Here is a 19,115-nt window from a genome sequence, read left to right as displayed (position 1 = left end):
CTGTAATCCAAAATGTGATGAATATTAGGAGACCTTACAAAGAGAATGAAGTCTTACACACATCAGACCAATTTCAGCTTATTTGGAAAACATCCAAAGCCATTCACAGCAAAGCATATTTCAGACCAGTACAGTAGATAACCTTTGTAGTATACTTACTTAGGATCAATTCCTACTCTAGGGGGACAGGAATGCAACATACCTTATACAACACTCCTTATTCTAACAAAAGGTCTACCAGATATAGCTGAGATTGTAAGCTTCCTAAACACTCAATAGAGTTGACAGAAACTTGCCTGGACCTATGTGAAAGCAGTTCATTTCTGTCTGCTAAGTGCAGAAGTCACAAATTAAATTTCACAGATTCTTTATGCATTTATTTTGAAGCTCTTGAGGGAATGAGATGATCTTTAATTGCGCATGTCACACTGTTTATCATAACTGAGTGGCTGGACTGGCTCAGCTGATGATCTAGCACTGCTCTACATCACCAAAATGCTATTCATCCCCAAGGATTTTGATTATGACAGAATTAGACCTATTTTTCCTAATCTTAAAATACTGGTATGCCAAAACCCCAAGCCTTGTGCAGACAAGTAAGTCAGCAGAGGGCAAGTACAAACTGTTATAAGTAGGATCTAGGAAGCTTTTAACTGACTTTAACTTTCACTCCACACAAGTTTAAAAAAATCTTTCTTCCTAAAAATGGCTACCCATCTTAGAAAGCTTCATGCCAGAGCAGGCAGCCTTCCTCCATACATAGTGGCACCACTGGAAGATATTACTAATTCCACCCACTTCCCACAGCTCCCACACTTATAGGTAGGACTAATGCCCCCCTTCTCTACCAATACTCAGAGTTATTAATCACATTAATCAGCAACTAAAACTGATTAAGCTAATATAGATGATTTTGTGGACACAGCTGGATGCAGCACAGATCATCTGACACTCCACTCCACACCGACTCATGTGAGGAGGCAAGCATGCAGGGCATTTGGTCACATGATGGGTGCAATCCTTCCCAAGGAGTGGTTTTATATATATATATAACCATATATAAGCAGTTTGAGAGAGAGAGAGAGAGAGAGAGGGAGAGAGAGAGAGAGAGTGTGTGTGCTTCTGCATGCACAGCATCAGACGTCATGGCAGGGACTGTGGCATTAAGGTGCTGCTGAAGAGAGTGCCCTCTCTCATAACCACCCAGCACAGGGAATGTGCCAGCCCTGTGACTTCTCCTCTGATATGAGATCCCAGATACAACTGGTCAGCAAGTAAGAGGTGAGGAAGATTGGCTGCATGTGGCACCAAGAGTCAAGTCAGGAAGAGGGCAGCCGTGCTACTGACCTGCAAAAAAATGCAACATTCAGAGATATAGTAAAATTCATCAAATTACCTTTTCTGCTTCTGCATTGCTAAGAATTTGGGGGTAGACTCTGTTAAGCTGAAGAATAATTTTATCAACCACTTGCTCATTCAGTCGACTGTTGCTTGTAAGAAAATACATGTCGTGCTGCAGCCGATGACAATACGACTGATCTAGAGATAAAATAATACAAAGAACAAACCACACCAGTTAATTAGCAAGCCATTTTTAAATTCTGTAAATTTTGTTTTCCTAACACTGGTTAAACAGCTAAAATAAAATTACCACCATCATGTAATTTTGGAAGGCTGACTATCTGTTAGGGAAACACAACATAGCCACATGCTTTCAAAGACCCATCCCCTTAAAATTACACACTTCTGAACCCCTGGGTGGTCACCCATGCTGCCTCTCTCTTTCCAAAGGGAGAAGGTTCTAAATTATTTAGATGTCAAGCACTGATGGATATTTAATTAAATACAGGCCTAAAGTTGTTAAATCACTGAAGATAAGTTTTCTATCATTTATGAAGTCAGATTACGATGGAGTTTGAAACTATCGTGTTCGTTTTATAATTTTTTGATGTAAATATGTATTTCATAGAAAGACATTCTCTCTGAAGTAGAACAGTAAAAGGACATAAATTTGGCTTCAGATTACGTACTTTACTGATACTGGTGTACAGTACAGGGCTGGTCTTTGCCTGCTGCTTAGCACCTGACAACTGCAGCACAGCGTGGGGTGGGAGGGGATGCAGAGAAGCTCACACAGCCAGGCAAAGCCAGAGGCTGACTGAGACGGAGTGATTTGGCTCTAACATCACCCAACCCTCCAAGAGTTTATTGCTGCCTTTGGTCTAACGGGAGACTTCAGCAACTTGTCCAGCAGAAACTGCCCAGACTGAAACAGAACTGGAACACCAGGAACAGCATCTCTGCCAAAGAGCCATTAAGTTTTTTAGGGAAGGACTTCTGCCTTCACTTCACACAGGAGTGGGGAGAAAGGGCATTCAAAAAGCAGTACATTTTTAACACGGAGGTACACTCAAATACACATACAAATACACCACATCTTTTTCTATTAACCCCAAGCTCTGCAAATACACAAATACACACTTGCTCTTGGTTTAGGAACCAATTCCAGTTTGACAGCAATGGATTTTGCAGGAGCATAGCTTTCCCTATAGCTGCTTGTCTATAGTCCCTAGATTAAGATACAGGCACAGACTGGTTCCACAGGTTACTGTGCCCTTATCAGATTCAGAAAGAGAATGTTTATGACTGTGTCTGAAATAAGTGTTAAAATGTCAGTACAGGACTTCATAACCAAGCAGCACAGAAAACAAAACCAAAACACTGCCACCCCCACCATATTCCCCATTTAAAGCAAATGCATAGGTTTTATGGTATTTTGGCTACCAGAAAATACATAGGCATCAGCCCTTTGTTCCCTGCAATTAGAGAAGATAAACAAAAGAATGAAGGAAATGAGCCAGAAAACTCTGGCATGATGCACTGCACCTACACACAGGCCTTGCCCTTTCTATATCATGTTTGGGTTTTTTTGTATTACACTGTCCTTTTTCTGTATCTCTATAGGACTAAGAGCATTTGCAGGAAAGGGTTCAGGAAAACCTCCCAGTGTGGCCATCACACACTAATAACTTCTCCAGTGCCAGTGTCACTCCTGTTCAAACAAGAACGCACAGCTATTCATACTGCATAGAGAGCTGCGATTCTACAGGCACAACAGGATTTCAGTTACATTCTTACTTAAGAACACCTTATTATTTCCATGTGTTTCTAATGCCTCACTTTTCCACGGCTTGTTCTTAAGGCAGCTTTTTCGTGTACTGTCAGAAACATACTGCCCTGACATACTTGCTGTGCAATTCCTCTTTGTTGCAAGAAGATCCATGTTATCTGATTCAGGGCTGAGATCAAACTCCTCCTCTTCAAATCAACTCACTGGCGTGCACAAAAGGCTGAGGCAAGGACCAGGAGACTGTGGTGTCTGTTCATGCAAATACTTTTTGGGGAATGAAGTGCCACAACCCCTGCAGCTTCCTCCTCCTTCTTCTGCCTCAGCTACATGATTTGTAGTGACTCTCAGTGTCACCAACAACTCTGTACCTTCTGCAAACTTACAAAAAACATGCATTAAACCAGGGTCTTACAGCTCACAAAGCAATTAAACTTCAAATACCACTGACATTCAAACAACAAACCACAGCAAGTGCTAAAAGCATGACAAGGATCTGGCAGAATGAGTATACAAAATAAAATAAAAGCAGGCTCAAAGTGTCATCTCCTTCCCTGCTTCTTGCTCTGCTGCTGCCTTGTCATTACCGATACCTGCACAGGCAGCACGCAGAAGTCTATTACCAGCAATTACACCAGTGAAGTTAACTGTGACCAACTGAAGATCGCATTTAAGTCAAGATCATTTTCTGAGCAATCATGAGCACTCCAAGTCCTTGCGGCACTTTTCATTTACACACACTCATTAAACCATCACCAGTCTTACCGAGGGCTTTTTGCTGCCACCTGAAACCTGCGCGCTGGTGCACTGTATTATGGGGCATAAGCCTCTCTGTGATTTCAGGGGTGGCTATGTCTTCTTCCCATCTAAGCCAAAAGGCAGGAGAAGAGAATGAGACAATGCTCTTGGACTCTCTGGCTACTGCTAAACTGTGCCTACCAAGGACAGGTCTTACACCTGGCTCAGGCATCTGCAAGACACTTCTCCCATCCTATGGGATGCTCCATTTTTAAGAAGCACCCATGAGGCAGTCTGCTTCCTCCCCATCCCCACAGAGACATTTCACCTGCCTGCACCTTCACCTCCTCCAAATGACTTCAGTTCAGTATTTAGGATGTGGTGCAAGGTTCAAAATTTCCTGAAGAGAGGTTATCAAGCTCAACACTAGCTCAATAAAAGCAGAGCAGAAGTAATTTCCAGTATCTCACTTCCCTCTTCCGAAATGTTTCATCTCGCCTCTAACTCTGAGAAATCTCTGCCCAAAGCACACAAGGAACTGCCTTCAGGCTTCTGGTAGACCAGAGAAGTGAAACTTCCCACCAACACCACCCACCAATGCAGAATTGTGCTCCAGCCACTAAATTTAAAGAAAACAAACAAAAAAAGCCCCACCAATCCTAGCGGCTGGAACGTGGCACCCTGCTTTGGAGTGATAAGGGTATCTGGAAAGCACACGTGTGCATTTGAAGCCACCACACGATGCTCAGCTTGCCCCAGCAGCTCTGGCAGCTTTGTTATGGCACGGACCTGCTCCCATGCCCTGCCAGTCATGGCCCAGTTATGGGTGTACAAACATGTCCGTGCTATGAGGTTTTATAATCACTGATCACAAGCAGCATTGAACATAGTATTGAACATGCCCATTATTTACATTTTCAAGTAACAGAAACCCCAAACCAGGTAACTTCGCAACAGCAGCAACCTACCGATGTGCTGTCAAGGTCTTAAGAATTTAAGGAGCAGCTGTTTGGGATATTTTGCCTATCCACCTTTTATCTCACTGCCTCAAAGAGATGACAGTTATTGCAAGGAAAATTTAAAATCTTGCTAAGATTTTGGTTTTAAGCAGGAGTCACCCCAGCATTAAGAGGACAGTCGTGCCGTTACCCGGTACTTGCCTAGAAAGTTCAGAGCTGCAAAATCAGGAGACCAGGTCAATTAACCACAGCTTACAGCACAGGCATGGCATTGCCAGGTATTTTAATGCCCTCAGACTGCATGAGGATTGCATCTAACTCCGAATTTGTAATTTGATGTTACGGCAGTTACACCTTCTCCTCCACCAGAACATTAACCTAACTGGGCTTAATCCTGTCCACAGGCTTTGGACCCAGCTGCAGGTTTGCTCAAGCACGCAGCTGCAGTGGAGGAGTCTGCAGGCTTCAACGTAGCTGGAGGGTTGGCAGTGTACTGAGCTCAGCCTCACTGAAGAGAGGCAGCAAATACAGCTAAGACTGGATACCACGTCACTGAAGCTGACCTAAAGTTTGCTTAAAAAAAGGTCGGTATTTTCCTTACTGAGAGGAAATGTAAACTTGTCAAAGAGACAGACAGGAAACCCAGGAACTGTTTTTTGACAGTTGAGAAGAAAACATGATTCACGTTATTGACTTATAATTACTATAAGCCCATGACACATCATACACAACTGCTTTTTTCTCTTAGTCAAAGTACAAAAGGCCTCTGGCATACAGCATATGCATGCCATGCTAACATATACAGCCTGCACCTGACCGCACACACAGAAGGAAAGGTAGTACACGTATAATTAAGAGATATCAGAGAAAACCAAGAGATTACTGGTTATTTGTAGCCAGCAGCTCCTCAAACAGAGAATAAAATACATAAAAACAGTGATGATAAATGTGCAAGCAGCAAATGACACTAACAAAGCAACACACTCATCATTTTTCACCTGCAGGTAAAAATCTCCCCCATTGCAACGCTTCATAAAATGACACATCTCTGTTCTTCCTTCCAAATGGGCAATTAGGTTTTTGGCAATAGCGGCAGAACGACCCATCCATTATACTAAGTGCTAGCATTTTAAGGCTGTTGAAAGATATTCCGCTCTTGGAAGTAACAAGGCTCATCAAAAATCTGATCGTATGTGACCGTAACATGCCAGACTGTCTTCTACACTCCTGCAGAAAAAACGTCAAGGGTGACATAGCGACCCTTCCCAAAGCTCTTCCTAATTTAACAGCAGAGTGTGTTCACTGAGAGTTTTTCAGAGACAACTCCTGACCTAGGCACCAGCATGCCAGACCCTGGCAGCAGCCAGGACATCAGACAAGCGCTGTGGCGTTGGCGCTCTTGCTCCATAGGCCTGTGGTGAGGGGTCTGGTCCCTGAAAGGTGGTAGTAGCCACTGGCACAACACACTGATAACACAAAACCTAACCTTCAGGTTAGAGCGGCTGTCAAAAACCCCTTTGTAATTTTGATTCTGCTTAATTATTCTTACCATAAAAGACCCCACATTGTTTTCTGTGCAAGGAATGTCAAATGGGATATTGTCTCTCGCAGTCCCCTGCATATGCTCCTCTATGATCTACCTGCGCTGCCCTTCTGGATAAAACCACATGGCCCTACGGACCTGCCACCTTAGGCTGGGGTCTGCATTGCCACCTCAAGTTTATCACAGTAAATAAATAAATACAGCTGCATTTCAAATTTGTAGGCTGCGATCAGCCTCTCCTCATTGTGGCTGTGACATGTAAGCACCCTCATCCACGCTTGGGCCCCAAGAGCATAAATGCTGCTAACTGCCTTAAGTCAGGCAGGTAGACCTTTCCAACTAATAACTCCACCAATATTTACATAAGGACTCTTGATACCATCTCTGACACCACTGCATCTTTATTATGGTTTCATCTTCTGTTTGTTTTTCCCTTAAAAGCCTCCTTCACTTTACCAAGCAAACAGACAGGATCATCACAAGCAGATAAATTTAAATACAACAGACACAAAACCCACCACATCCCTCTGACATTCTCTGTAACAACACACATAATTTGTAAACATCCATTCCAAAAACCTCAACGGTATCTGCTGCTGTGCAGCGCAAACACAGGTGGCAACTTCCTGTAAAACTCCTGGATGACTTTCATAAACTTTGTAAAGGCAAGCCGACAACCAAAACCTGAAGGCACGTGACCTGCCATTTGTACGCGTCCATACAAACTCCCTGCTCAAGCACCTCAGCAAAGAGCTGAAAAAGTCTCTCAACAAAACGTTAGCTTAACGCTAATTTAGGTTTTGGCTTTTCCCTTTCAAGAGCCCAGGAAAGGTCTGCTGAGGCTTTAAGAAGGAATCTGGCTGCAGAGAAATGGTCTGAGATGATCAGATTGCACTGGTTACCAAACACACCCCCGATGAAGAGCAACTGCTCTGCTCCTCTGAGCTGGAAGCAGCGATACAGAGGTGAAACAGGACGTGCCGCCCTCACCCACTGCCACCTGCTGCTGCTACTGGCAAGTTAGTAACCAGAAGTCAAGAGCCTTTGACAGCAAGTTCAGTGTCTCACCTTTTCCTGAAATATCTTTTTAAAACAGAAAAAATGGTAAAACAGTGAGCAAAATATTAAAATGCTCCTGATACTGGGGCGTGGCAGTTGTGACACGCTCCCAGTCCTCCGAGCTGCTTCATACAAAGGCTAAAACAAGGGGGCCATCAGTAGCCAGGAGAGCCGGCGCGCACCGCAGCTGCGGAGGCACGCTCCCGACAAGCGGAAGATGGAGGCTGGGCCTCAGCGGCGGGTCTCTCTTCACCCACACGCAGCGTGGGCCCGGCGTGCCGAAGTGCGAAATCCGGCACCGGCTGCGCCTGGAGGCGGGCACGGCACACCGCCGCCCTCGGCGGGGCAAGGCAAGCGCTCCGGTTCGGACACGGGCCTGGCTGGGGCCACAAACGCCAGCGCCGGCTCCGACCCGCCCCTGTAAGACCCCCCCCCCCCCCCCCGCCCCGCCGCCGGGAGGCTGCCCAGAACCGGCGCCCAGGCCAGGGCCGGCACGGCCGGGCGGCGCCAGCTCCCCAGGGCCGGGGGGACGCGGGACGGGACGCAGGCCGCGCCACCACCCGCGGAGCGTCCCCCGCGGGGCCGGTGCGGCGTCCCGGGGGCCCACGGGCGAGCCGCCATCAGGCAGCCACTGCCGCCCTCGCAGCCGACGGCGGCCCGAGTACGGGGCGCCGAAGGCACCAAAACACCCGCCCTCGCGAAAGGCGCGACGCCACCCCACCGCCTCCAGTCACGGACCCCCGGAGCGAAGCGGCGGCACCGCCTCGGCAAGCGACCGCCTCCCGCCTGAGGCGGCTCCGCCGGCCGAGTCCCCGGGCTCGCCCCGCCACCCCCCCCCGGCTCTCCCCGCCCCCCCCCCCCGGCTCTCCCCGCCCCGCACTCACCGGCCATGGCGGCCCCGGCCCGCCGGCAGGCTGCCGGCCTTCCGGCTGAGGACGGCGGCGGGGCCGGGCCGGGCCGGGCGGGGCGGCGCCTGCCGGGCCCGGAGGAGGCGCTGCCGCCGGCGGCGGGCGGGCCCGCAGCGTTTCGCGGCGGGTGTGCCGCCGCCCTGACCGGCCGGAGGGGTCGGCCGCCGCCGCGTGTGACGGCTGCGCTCACCCGGTCACCCGGGGCTGTGGTGCAGCCGGGCGGTGCGAATGGACGCCTTCACCTCTGACGGGCGGGAGACCATCCAGTGCGCAGTTAGTCATTCCACGCGTAATTTAACTGTTCGAGACACCCCGTCTACCTTTTCGTTACACCCGAATGCAATCTGTACTTCTTCTCGTGCTGCAGCGCTGTACACGTTTGTTTAAATGCAGCGCTGATGTGGAAGGCAAATTTGCCAGGTAGTTATTCAAGTCCAAGGAGCAGGTACGACTTCTCTCAAGCAGAGAAAAGCTTGCAGTGGAGCATCTAATTAATTGGGATATATTAACTTCATGAGGGAAGAAGTACAAGGAAATCTGTGCATCCTAAAAGCTCCTGCTAGCGCAAAATTTCATCGGCACTTAATTACCCAGCGAGGTATGGAGGACAATATGCCTTCCTAGGTATCCATGCTGCAGAGGAGCGAGGCTGAACCTTAGCTTTGCAAATCACAATAAAGGAAGGGATATATTATTTATTACTGCAGATTTTTTTTTTTTACTGCAAAATCTGGTGGTTTTATAATGTATTGGAAAAGGCGGATTTCTAACACGGCAAAGACACAGGGTGATTTGTAATCATGACTGGTGTTGAAACCGTGAAGAAAATATTTATGTTGAAGAGGGACAGAAATCTTCCAGAGAGATTGAAATCACAGGAGGCAACGCTGCCTCCAGACTGGTACATAAAATGCTTCAACCCCACAACTGCACTCGCACAGGTGCCTCTTACTGAAACAGCTTCTCTTAAGTAGCAAGTCCCCAGGCAGCAAGACACACCCTCACCCAGGAACCATGACCATTGCGTGGATGACCACTAGTCCACAAGATCCTGAAAGGTTTGCCCTGTTTTGCCTCTGTGCCATCTTAACCCAAGCGTGTAAAAGCTAGACCAATATACCAGGACTGGTTAAACAGAGAGATAACGAAAGGTACGGCCCCTTGCTTGGAGTGGTGTGGCGTCTTGGGAATTTGTAGCACTGAAGCTGAAAGTCAGCATGTCCCAACTGACAGGCCGGGACTTCTGAAGCCTACAGGGTAGGCACGAGTTGCCAAACGGGAGGTAAGGAAGGATTTAGCGAGGACTTGACTTTGCGCTTGGATACGTGCTGTACACCCTCTTATGAGACACAGCTCCAGCTAGCCGGAGTTAAAAAAGGATGAAAAAAGAGAATTTGCTGGAAGTTTGCAAGTGCTGCCACTTGGTGGTCTCACGGAGGAAGTGTCATATTCAGCACAACCCCGGAGATTGTGCTTAGGGTGTACTGGGGCGTTTCTAGCATGTCCTAGGGCAGCATTCCAGCTAGCAGGGTTAGCCACACAGTCCTGAAGCTTTCTTCCGGATAATTTCTTTCTCTGATACTCTCGCCTTTGGTTTTGGTGCCTGGCCTTGCCTGCCAGGGTGGAGTTTCTAGCGGTGTCCCGCCCCAGCACCGTATCGCACCCCGCTGCGCTCTCTGTGCTGTGGCTCCGAGGAGCTCATCGCAGAGACCTTCCTGGTGAGCACAGCGAGAACTGCTGAAACTCACACGATTATATGCATCTTCATTAACAAACGAGATACCTGCACCCCCACATTTACTCTTGAAAATGTTGGTCTATACCTCCATACTACAAATGAAAGCAGCTTCTTTATCTAGAAAGTGTAAGAACACGGGAAAAAAAACCTCATTGAAATATTTTTAGTGCTGTCAAATGCTGTGACATTTATGGTGCGTGTCCTTGGGAAGACGAATAGAGTATAAACATCCTGAGTTTATTCCATTTACCCTCAGGAATCCAGATCTTCTGAACAGCATGAAAATAGTTTTTTGAATTATTATTATTATTATTATTATTATTATTATTATTATTATTATTACACATGGAGACCTTCATCATGCCTGTATCAGAGTGATTTTTGGCAATGTATTGTAGTGACAGAAACAGGCACCTTGTGGAAAGGAAATTGTCATTCTATAATCCTTTTATCATATTTTTAAGACTATTTCATATGTATATTAAAATATTACAACAAGAGGTGTTGCCTAGTACTAAGAAGCAGTGGTAGTATGGGCATGCTGAGGATTTGTTTTTATGACCATTTTATACTCTTGTGAATTCACTGCATTTTGTGCTCTGCTAAAAAGTTTCCCTGGAATTGCTACCAGAACCTAAACCACAAAACTGAAAACCTGGTCGTCTTAATGTGACATAAACTGAAATCTCTAATACAAATCTTAAATGTTTTTTAGCAGACTGTTTCTGAGCACTGGGAGTGAAATGGAAGTGAAAATCAGTCATTCAGGAGTGCTGCCACATACAGTGCCACATTGCCTGGAGATATTTTTGTCCTATACACACAGATAATGAAACAAGAATCAAGGGTTAAATATATCTCCTCCTCATGCCCATGGCACGCAAGACTTCTGCAGCTGTATCACTGTTAGGTTTGCCTTGGAAAGACAGGTCCTCGGGGAGTCGCACGGCCATGGCAGAGGCAGCAGAGAGGGACACCCGCCCGCATGCACAGGGCACGTCCCTGGGAGGCACATACTTGGCCGGAGCTGGGCCACCGAATCCCCTCCCACGGTATGATCTGTGACATTCAACAAGCACAGCCGGATAGGGAGGACACACGCTCACGGTACTAGTAACAGCAATGAGCCGTACGCAAATAGTGCTGCAAAACCCTTACGCTCTTTGAGGCGAGTAACGCTGATTTTCAAACCGCTCAGAGACTGAGTGGCACTGTGCAAAGCCCTCGCTTCCTGCCGACGGCAGGCATGCTGCACCGACAGAGCCCAACTCCTTTCTGAACCCCTGAGATTCATTTCAGATTTCTAGCTCCTAATTTAGTGGCTAAGCTAAGTGACCAGCCCAACAATGTTTTACTTCCCAGCATCTAAAGGACAGCAGATGTATTTCCTGGTTAGCTAATCTCAAAAGCCATTGCTGTTTCCCCCCTGCTAATCTGACTGATTTGTTTATTTGAGTGAATTATTTGATTTACTAAATATTACCCTTGTCCTGGCAGCATTGACATGTAGTGTTTTCTTGTTTTATCTGTTAATTGTTAAATCACAATATGGTTTCTTATTTTCCCACAGCTGAAGAGGACTGGATCTCTTTAGGAGCAAATTAAATCCAGACAGTGGAGGCAGTTCATTTAACAAAGTCTTTCTTTGTGTTTAAGAAAATACAATGAAATATTTGTTAAAAGCTCAAATTACACACTAAGCTCCCTTCAGCAAGTTTTAGCTGATCATTTATAAAAACAGACTCTAAGAAGGGAAAAAAAAAAATGGGAAGACAGCAACCGGCTGGCCACTCCCGTCAGAGCTGCTGCCCTTCCTGGCTCCGCACTTTTGTTCCCGCAGATTCGGACTTTTCAGACCAGTCATTTTGCCCAATTTCCTCATTAAAAATAGGCACTTACATGTCTTGTAGAGCATCATCCATAGGTGTCACAGGTTTGTGCTGTGCCCGGTACACATACAGCAGCGGGGCAGCTGGAGTGTTGTCCTCCTTGCCTGGACAAGCAGAGGTCACTGCCAAGCTGGAGAAGCGAAAGTACACTGGGAAGGAGCGGGTCCGGCTGCGCACAGCCGGCTGAGACCTCCCGGGTGTCTGTGGGTCACGGCTGCTGGGAGCACAGACCCCGGCAGTGCAAATGTGGGGCTGCTCCTTCACTCCTGGGAGCCAGCGGCAGTTTGCTGTTGATTTTAAGGGATGTGTAATCAGCTCTGAAAACCAAGATGTTTGTTTACTCAGAGTTATGGGATTTATATATTTTTTGTGCTAATAATTTCTAGGATTGCTTTGCATATAGAATGGGTAATTTTCCAGTCTTATTCATATAGTCATAGTATTTTTATTGGTATAATCACCTTTTATTTCTTCGTTGGTTAGAAGGAGATGAAAAAAAACGATTCTGACTCCAAACACAAAGGCAGAAGCTGTACCACAAGTTCTCAGCTCTTTCTTCCCGACCAGCTAAGCCAAAGTATTAGATGTGAACAGAACTGACAGGTGAAATCACAGCCTGGAGCATCTGCAGGTCTGGAAATCCCTGGTCAATTTTAACTTCTTGTATTCGTTACATGAGTGAATTACATGCACCTCGATTCTGCTGTATGACACCCTATCCTTAAAATTTTGGTGGCGTTAGTAAAACAAGAAGATGATGCAGATAATGGAAAACTTGAGTATCTCTTGTTCCTGGCACAATGGAAAAGTCAGTATATAGAATAAGCCCTTGTATACTGATCATAAATCATCTTGAAAATATTATAGAAGTTACTGTGTTGGCTGTTAGGTTGTACATGGGATAATGAACAGCCAGCTTCACATACCTGTTCAAAACTGGACTTAGCTCAATACCTGCTCCCTTGTAAAATACAAATCAAATTATACACATGAGAAAAAATACTCAACTAATTTTTTTTTTTCTAAAAAAAACCCAAAACATTGAAATTCTTTGAAGGCAGGAAGCAAATAAAGCCATTTGAGCATCCTCCCCTTAAAATAGGTGTATAAATAAACAGCTGACAGATTTGGCAACTGACATTCAGCAGAGCTCCAGAGAGAGAACAAAGCCACTTTGTCTATGGTGTCCTCACATGGAAATCATCACCCTGCCAGCTCAGTGCTTCACCTGACACCACGGGCCAGGAAGGACAGAAAGGATGGTATGCAGCCATCGTGCAACACATGGGATTTATGAATTAAAGGCCAGCATCTGGGCATGGATTAGAAGCCACTGCAGACTCCATGACCTTGACCTTGACCTTGAAACACATGAGCAGTCTGAACACACACATGCTTAAGTATAGCATCAGGGAACAAGCTGCTTCTGCTCTGCTTTACACCAGATGAACTTTCACTGCCTCGCTTGCTGCTGTGCCAGAGGAGTTTCGTGTTTCCATCATTGCATTAGCGTTAGCTACTAGGAATGGAGACTGGCTTTTGAAACATCTTGATGTGCAGGGTGCTGGGGACTACACAGTGTTCCCACCAGCTGATACGTTCTGGGTGCAACGACAATAGAAATGGCTATTGGTTGTGGAATGATTATACAAGAGCCTTTCAACATGGGCTCTCTCAATAATCTCTCTCTTCATAATAGTCCTTAAAAAATAAGTAGAAAAGGTCACCTGCTCAGGTTACTGAAGGAAGAAACAAATGAGGTTCCTTGTTATCACTTTTAGGGGGACAGGAGTTGATCAGATTTTGCATAGTCATGTGTTATGAGGTGTAGCTCAAAATACCACCTGAAATCTGAAAGGTACTGCTCCACCCCATAGCAAGAGTTTATTAAAATGTCATAGAGGAATCTTGCTTTACCCCTGTTGGAGGTTGTTATCTGGCTCTTGCCTGTGAGCTGACTTGTCAAGCTGTTTCTTGTGGGGAAATAAGCCCAAGATGAGGGGAAACAAGTCCCAAGGATATTTTGAACGTATATCACTAGCTTTTCTGGACTTCTGATCATTTGTTGGTTACCCTACCCTACTGCCCCCCCCCAAAAGATCTTAAACTTCTCAACAGTTACTAAATGTGCTGAAGATGAAACAGGCCTATAGACGCAATCAAGTGTAGCCACCTTTCTGAAGCAAGCCAGAGGAGCATGCAGGTCTAAGCTCTGGCTGGAGGTCCTCCACCTGCAAGGTGCTTATTGTGATGTTGCTTTCTACTCTTGCCTCAGGTGTTTTTTCTGGGCACAAGAAGTACTGCATTACAGTATATAAAGTAGTGTAAATTCTGCAGATAACTTGTAAACCGTATCAGATGTCATCAGGTAGCATTTATGTGGATCTTCCCTGAAACTTCCACAGAACACTTAAGAAATGCCTAAACAAAATAAATATGTATCACAGTTCAACAGCTTCATGCTGAGCTATCAATGGTATGAAAGGGTGCAATTGTAAACCGTCTAGAAAGCTACCAGCTGGCATGTTGCCAAATTTTCCTCTTGATCCTTCCAAGCGGAAGATTCAATTACATCTACCCTTTAATTAAAGTTATTAAAAAGTTGTGCTGCGTGACATTGTTGAAAGAAAGTAAACAGTTGCAAAAACCATTTGCATCTGACAATAAGTTACAGCAGATTCATTTTGTTACTCTGCTTCCAAGACATCACTGATGACTGGGTTGTTTTGGAAGCAAAATTGTTAGAGATCTCTGCCTGACCATCAGTCATTTATATCCTGTTCTTACAGCTGATGTCTGGTATAACCAGAGGACTCCTGCTTTCCGATGCCATGCTGTTTCAGACCAGTGGTATGGGCCACCTCCTGCAGGTTGTCACATGCCATCAGTTTCACAGTCCTGCCTCTTCTCTGGGTTTCTCCTGGAAACTTTGAACAATACTAGCCCATAACCAAAAGTTAGACTGTCAGTGGCAGAGCATGCTGAGGAAAACAGCATCTTTAGAGACTTCCAGGATAATACCCAAGGGGCAGGTGTCCCGGAGAAAGCCTGCATGGCCAAAAATCCATGTGGAAGTCTCCATGAAAGCAATGTTAACTCTATGGTAGACACTCTGGTGTCCATCCCAAGCTTCATTGCTCCATCCAGATCAAAATGTAGTCGCTCCCTTTCTTTCAAGACATGTCAAGGTCATACATACATACATTGATAGCTTAAGTATTCATGAATCATGCATGAGTCAGGCCTCCCCCAAATCATGTCACTACCATCAAAGAAACGTAAGAGATTTGTGTGTTTTTTCTGTTGTTTGACACTTCAGGACTGAAACTTCTCCCTTTAAATTCAAGTGTGAGACCCTTTTCTTTTTAAATAGAAGCTGTGATTTTCACATATGCATCGGGCTCTACCATTTGTGGCTTAAGAAAATATCACGAGACTTGTGACAAAAATCACAGGATCTGGCAACACTGTACTCTGTGATATCCCACAAATACAAGTATGTGTTCCCCACAGGAGGTATTTCTGTAAGGACTTACTGCTGCAGGCACAGGGTTCAGCGGGTTCCCATGCAGAGCACTCAGCACTTCCCAGGTTCAGGCACTGCAGGTTTCCAGCATGGCAAATGCATTCTTTCCTTTGTCTCAAAGAATGAGTTTTCATTTAAAAGGAAGTAAGGATCAGATACCCTCCTATAGCAAATAGTAGTAAGCTGGCTTCAAAACCATTCCCTGTTTAGTATTTAGCATAGGATCTTAAAAACTGTCTTTTGGTTCTCTGCAAGCAGTCAAAGCTTAACAACAGACGAGTGCAACAGCCTTAGCAGAGTTACCTGCTCTAGGAAAACAGTTTTAAAATACAGGGTGAGGGAATGCAAATAAGCAATTGCTCTGATAAACACTGTTGCCAGTTTTTAAATCTGTGAAGAATTAGCCTGTCATACTGTAATGTACATCAATTAATTTATAAGCATCCATGCAGGAAGGGGGCTGTCTTGTGCTTGTTTATGTAGATTGTAGCATTTTAACTTGTTCTTTAAGTGCAAGCCATCAGCTCCATAAAAATACAAGGAAATGCAAGTCTTCTGTAGCAGAAGGGGGAGCCTGAATCCATTTGAAACCACTGGCTGGCAAATATTTAAGGGTTAACTTAATAAATACGAGTTTTTAAATGTCTATTTGAGATTCTCAGCTGCTTTCATCTCCTTCCTGCACAGCACTTACTTTTCTTCTGACAATAAATAATGTTTACATGAGCAATAAAGCTAACTCCAGGGGGTGCAGCCGTCATAAACTAAGCACAGTCCCAGAGGGAACCGAGCCACAAATCTTACAAAAACAGTATGGGTGTTGTTTCCTTATCTTGTTGTAACTTTGCTGCCTCCTGTGTTAGACGCCTAAATAAATGATAGTAATCCAATGCTCTGGCACAAAGATGGTAAATTTACCTACGTTCTCTGTTGCTTCCCATGGCTATCAATGTCCTTGTCATTTCAAGGTTTTCCTTTCCCCCATCAAACATTACTCGGATTGGCCTCATCTGTAGAACAGGGTAACTGGGCTCCCTTCTCACACAGTGTGTTCACCCAGACATCCCAAGAAGTGAATTTATTTCACTCAGTGACTTGCAATCATATTATTGCATTTTAAAGTCATGTGATAAAATTAAAATGCCAGGGAGCTAAATCATGAAATCCAATTAACATAATCACAAAGATGTGGAAGAGGAAGAAAATTCAGAAGAGCTGCAGAGAGGCAGGATGAAGCATAACTGGGCCACCCTTCACACGTGTACCTTAGCTGCTTTTGAAAAGTCAGGCATGATACTACTAGTACAGAGCAGTTCCCTCCCATGCCTACAACTCTGTTTAATCCTAGGTTGAGAGGTGCTTTCTTTGCAAACTGATTGTTTAATCATTTGTCCTACACTCTTTCTGGATATCGGAGACACACCTTCATTCTGCTACTTCTTGACGTTCTCTACTTGCCCCTTATTACAGTTAATTTGCCCTTTCCTATCTTCTAAGACCTCCCTTGTCCCTTCACAGTTTCCTGAAGTTGTATCAATGATTGCTTAGCTGATTCCTTAGTGCTTTAGGAAGAATTTCATCATGGAATCAAACTTATGTTAATATTGTGATCTTTTTCTTGCTTTATTCTAGGCTGCAATCCCAGTCCTGTGTTGAAATTAATTGCATTAACCAGTGAACATTTCAATGATGCCTGATCCAAAGTAGTCATTAAGCGGTTGTCCTCTCTTGGTCCGTTTTTGCTTTTCCCAAGCAATACCTTACCTGTACTTTTACTCTGTTTCTTCCACTGTGTTTTTCTCTTCTTTCATTTCCCTTGCGTGCTGTAACTCACATTACCTCTTACCTTTCTGAACAGCTCCACTCACCTCTTTTTGTGGTGCTCCTCAGTCATCTGCCACATTTCCATTTTTTGAGTTTTTCCACTCTGATTTACATGTCCTCAGAGTTCCTGAAGCAGCTGTATCAGACTTTTTGCTGTCTTCTGCATCAGGTTTGTCTGGCATGCCTTTAAACAGTCTCTGCTAGTGAATGCCAGCTCTCCTGCGCTCCATCTATCAGATTGTTTCAGCATAGACCCTTTATACTTGTTATTTCAGTATGTCAAAATTTGCCTTTTTGAAGCCCATTTTCCTTACTCTGCTGCTCTTCCTCTTTTTCTTAAAAATGTAATGTCACTTATTTTCACATTCACCCAAATGTCACTTTTGATTTTTAACAAGTTTTTCCCTGCTATAGTCAGAAGCAACTGCCACCCCACTTCCCATCACCTTCAGAAATAAAGCAGTCACCAAGACATACGTTCAAACTCCTCATGGTTGTACACTCTTGCAGCAGAGAATTAGACAAATAAAGTCACCCAATATTAAAGATGGTTCTGTTATTTCCCCAAGTAAACTTCTTCTCCCAGCTCCTCCTCCTAACTGCAGAGACAGCACTGAACGCCCAGCAGCCCATGCTCCACGCTCCTTCACCCTTCGTTCTCCAACCACAGGCATTAATTAATGAGCATTTCACCCCATGCTGAACTTCAGAGAATGTATAGACCTTTCTTCTCATGTGTCCTACTTGGAACAAGCTATCATTTACCATACCAAGATCCTAGTCCTATCATTTGTCCCACAAGCACTAGTAATTATTCTTCAGTTTTACCTTTTATTATGTGGAGAGTCTTTAAATTCTTTTCATTTAATTTTAATGTACCAGCCATATGTACAGGAGCATCCTGGATGCTTGGCTGGTTTTCCCAGCCTTTGTTTGTCTCTATACTCCTTTCACACATTTTGATTTTATTCTCATCCACCTGCGGACTTTCACCACTGACACTATTCAAGCCTTCGCTCTCAAACAGGACCCGGGAGTGCTTTCCTCCAGCGAATGGAGCCCAGCCATTCCCAGCTGTCCTGCCAGAAAGTCCCACACCAGCAGTGAGGAAGAGCTGCTGCTGTGACGGCTGGAGTGCGTAGCTTTGTGCAGAGATTTCACATCCTTGCATCCCATTTTCCACTTGAGGGCACCCTGCTAGGGCCTCCAGCTGGCCCCTCTTAGGGACTGCCTTGCGCCAAGACTTTAGAACACGTTTTCTCAAAATCTTAGGGACTGCCTTGCGCCAAGACTTTAGAACACGTTTTCTCAAAATCTTTCTGACCCCTATGCATCCTCCCAAACATCGCCAGCGACCCTGCAAGCTGCCTGGCGCGGCTGCAGCCGGGCTGGCGGCGTGGGACGGGCAATGGAGCCGGTGCCAGCCCCACATGCAGCCAGAAGCAAACGCTGCACATGGGATGCAAGAGTGCATCTGGGTACAGAAGCTGGCTGGGTCTGGCAGGGTACCGAAAAACTGCAGGCAAAACGGTTCGCAGCACAAATGTGTCCTGATAAACATTGCCTAATATTAATTTAATGAATTGAGAACTTAATTGGAATGAATGTTGAGAAGTATATCCATTCTCCTTTTTGCAGCACATATTGCGAAGTGCATTGCAGGGCTGCAGCCTGCTGTAATGTATAGAAGAACCGAGCTTATTAGGAACAAAAAAAAAGGCTCCTTTGCTACAACTTCCACATAGCTTAAGTTCAAGCACGTGTTTTTGATCTCTGGTGAGTATGGCCAGGATGAACAGGGCAC

The 19,115-nt window shown here is 45.3% G+C and overlaps 1 protein-coding gene across 16 annotated transcripts in view; it reads right to left on the bottom strand.

The window, feature by feature from the left end:
- Window positions 1–12,189, bottom strand: part of CARD19 (caspase recruitment domain family member 19) — an 82,102-nt gene extending 69,913 nt beyond the window's left edge. For 4 of the 16 annotated variants that reach the window (XR_005930973.1, XR_005930972.1, XR_005930974.1 and 1 more), the window contains exons 1-3: window positions 4,210–5,212; window positions 3,893–3,993; window positions 1,397–1,539 (exon numbers count right to left, since the gene is read on the bottom strand). Coding sequence is in view for 12 of the 16 variants with exons in the window: in XM_041118779.1 (XP_040974713.1) it covers window positions 1,397–1,539; window positions 3,893–3,950 (201 nt within the window). In the remaining 4 variants the exon portion in view is untranslated. Of the gene's footprint in view, window positions 1–1,396; window positions 1,540–3,130; window positions 3,225–3,246; window positions 3,509–3,892; window positions 3,996–4,209; window positions 5,213–7,357; window positions 7,382–7,441; window positions 7,851–8,310; window positions 8,383–11,971 lie in introns of those variants that run through there. The other 12 variants (XR_005930975.1, XM_030043507.2, XM_030043508.2 and 9 more) reach the window with 12 other exon arrangements.
- Window positions 12,190–19,115: the final 6,926 nt, after the last annotated feature.

This window comes from Aquila chrysaetos, chromosome 20 (genome assembly GCF_900496995.4).
Source record: "Aquila chrysaetos chrysaetos chromosome 20, bAquChr1.4, whole genome shotgun sequence".
Lineage (NCBI taxonomy): Eukaryota > Metazoa > Chordata > Aves > Accipitriformes > Accipitridae > Aquila > Aquila chrysaetos.
Note: the sequence above shows the minus strand (reverse complement) of the source record. Positions and strands in the feature narration are given on the sequence as shown.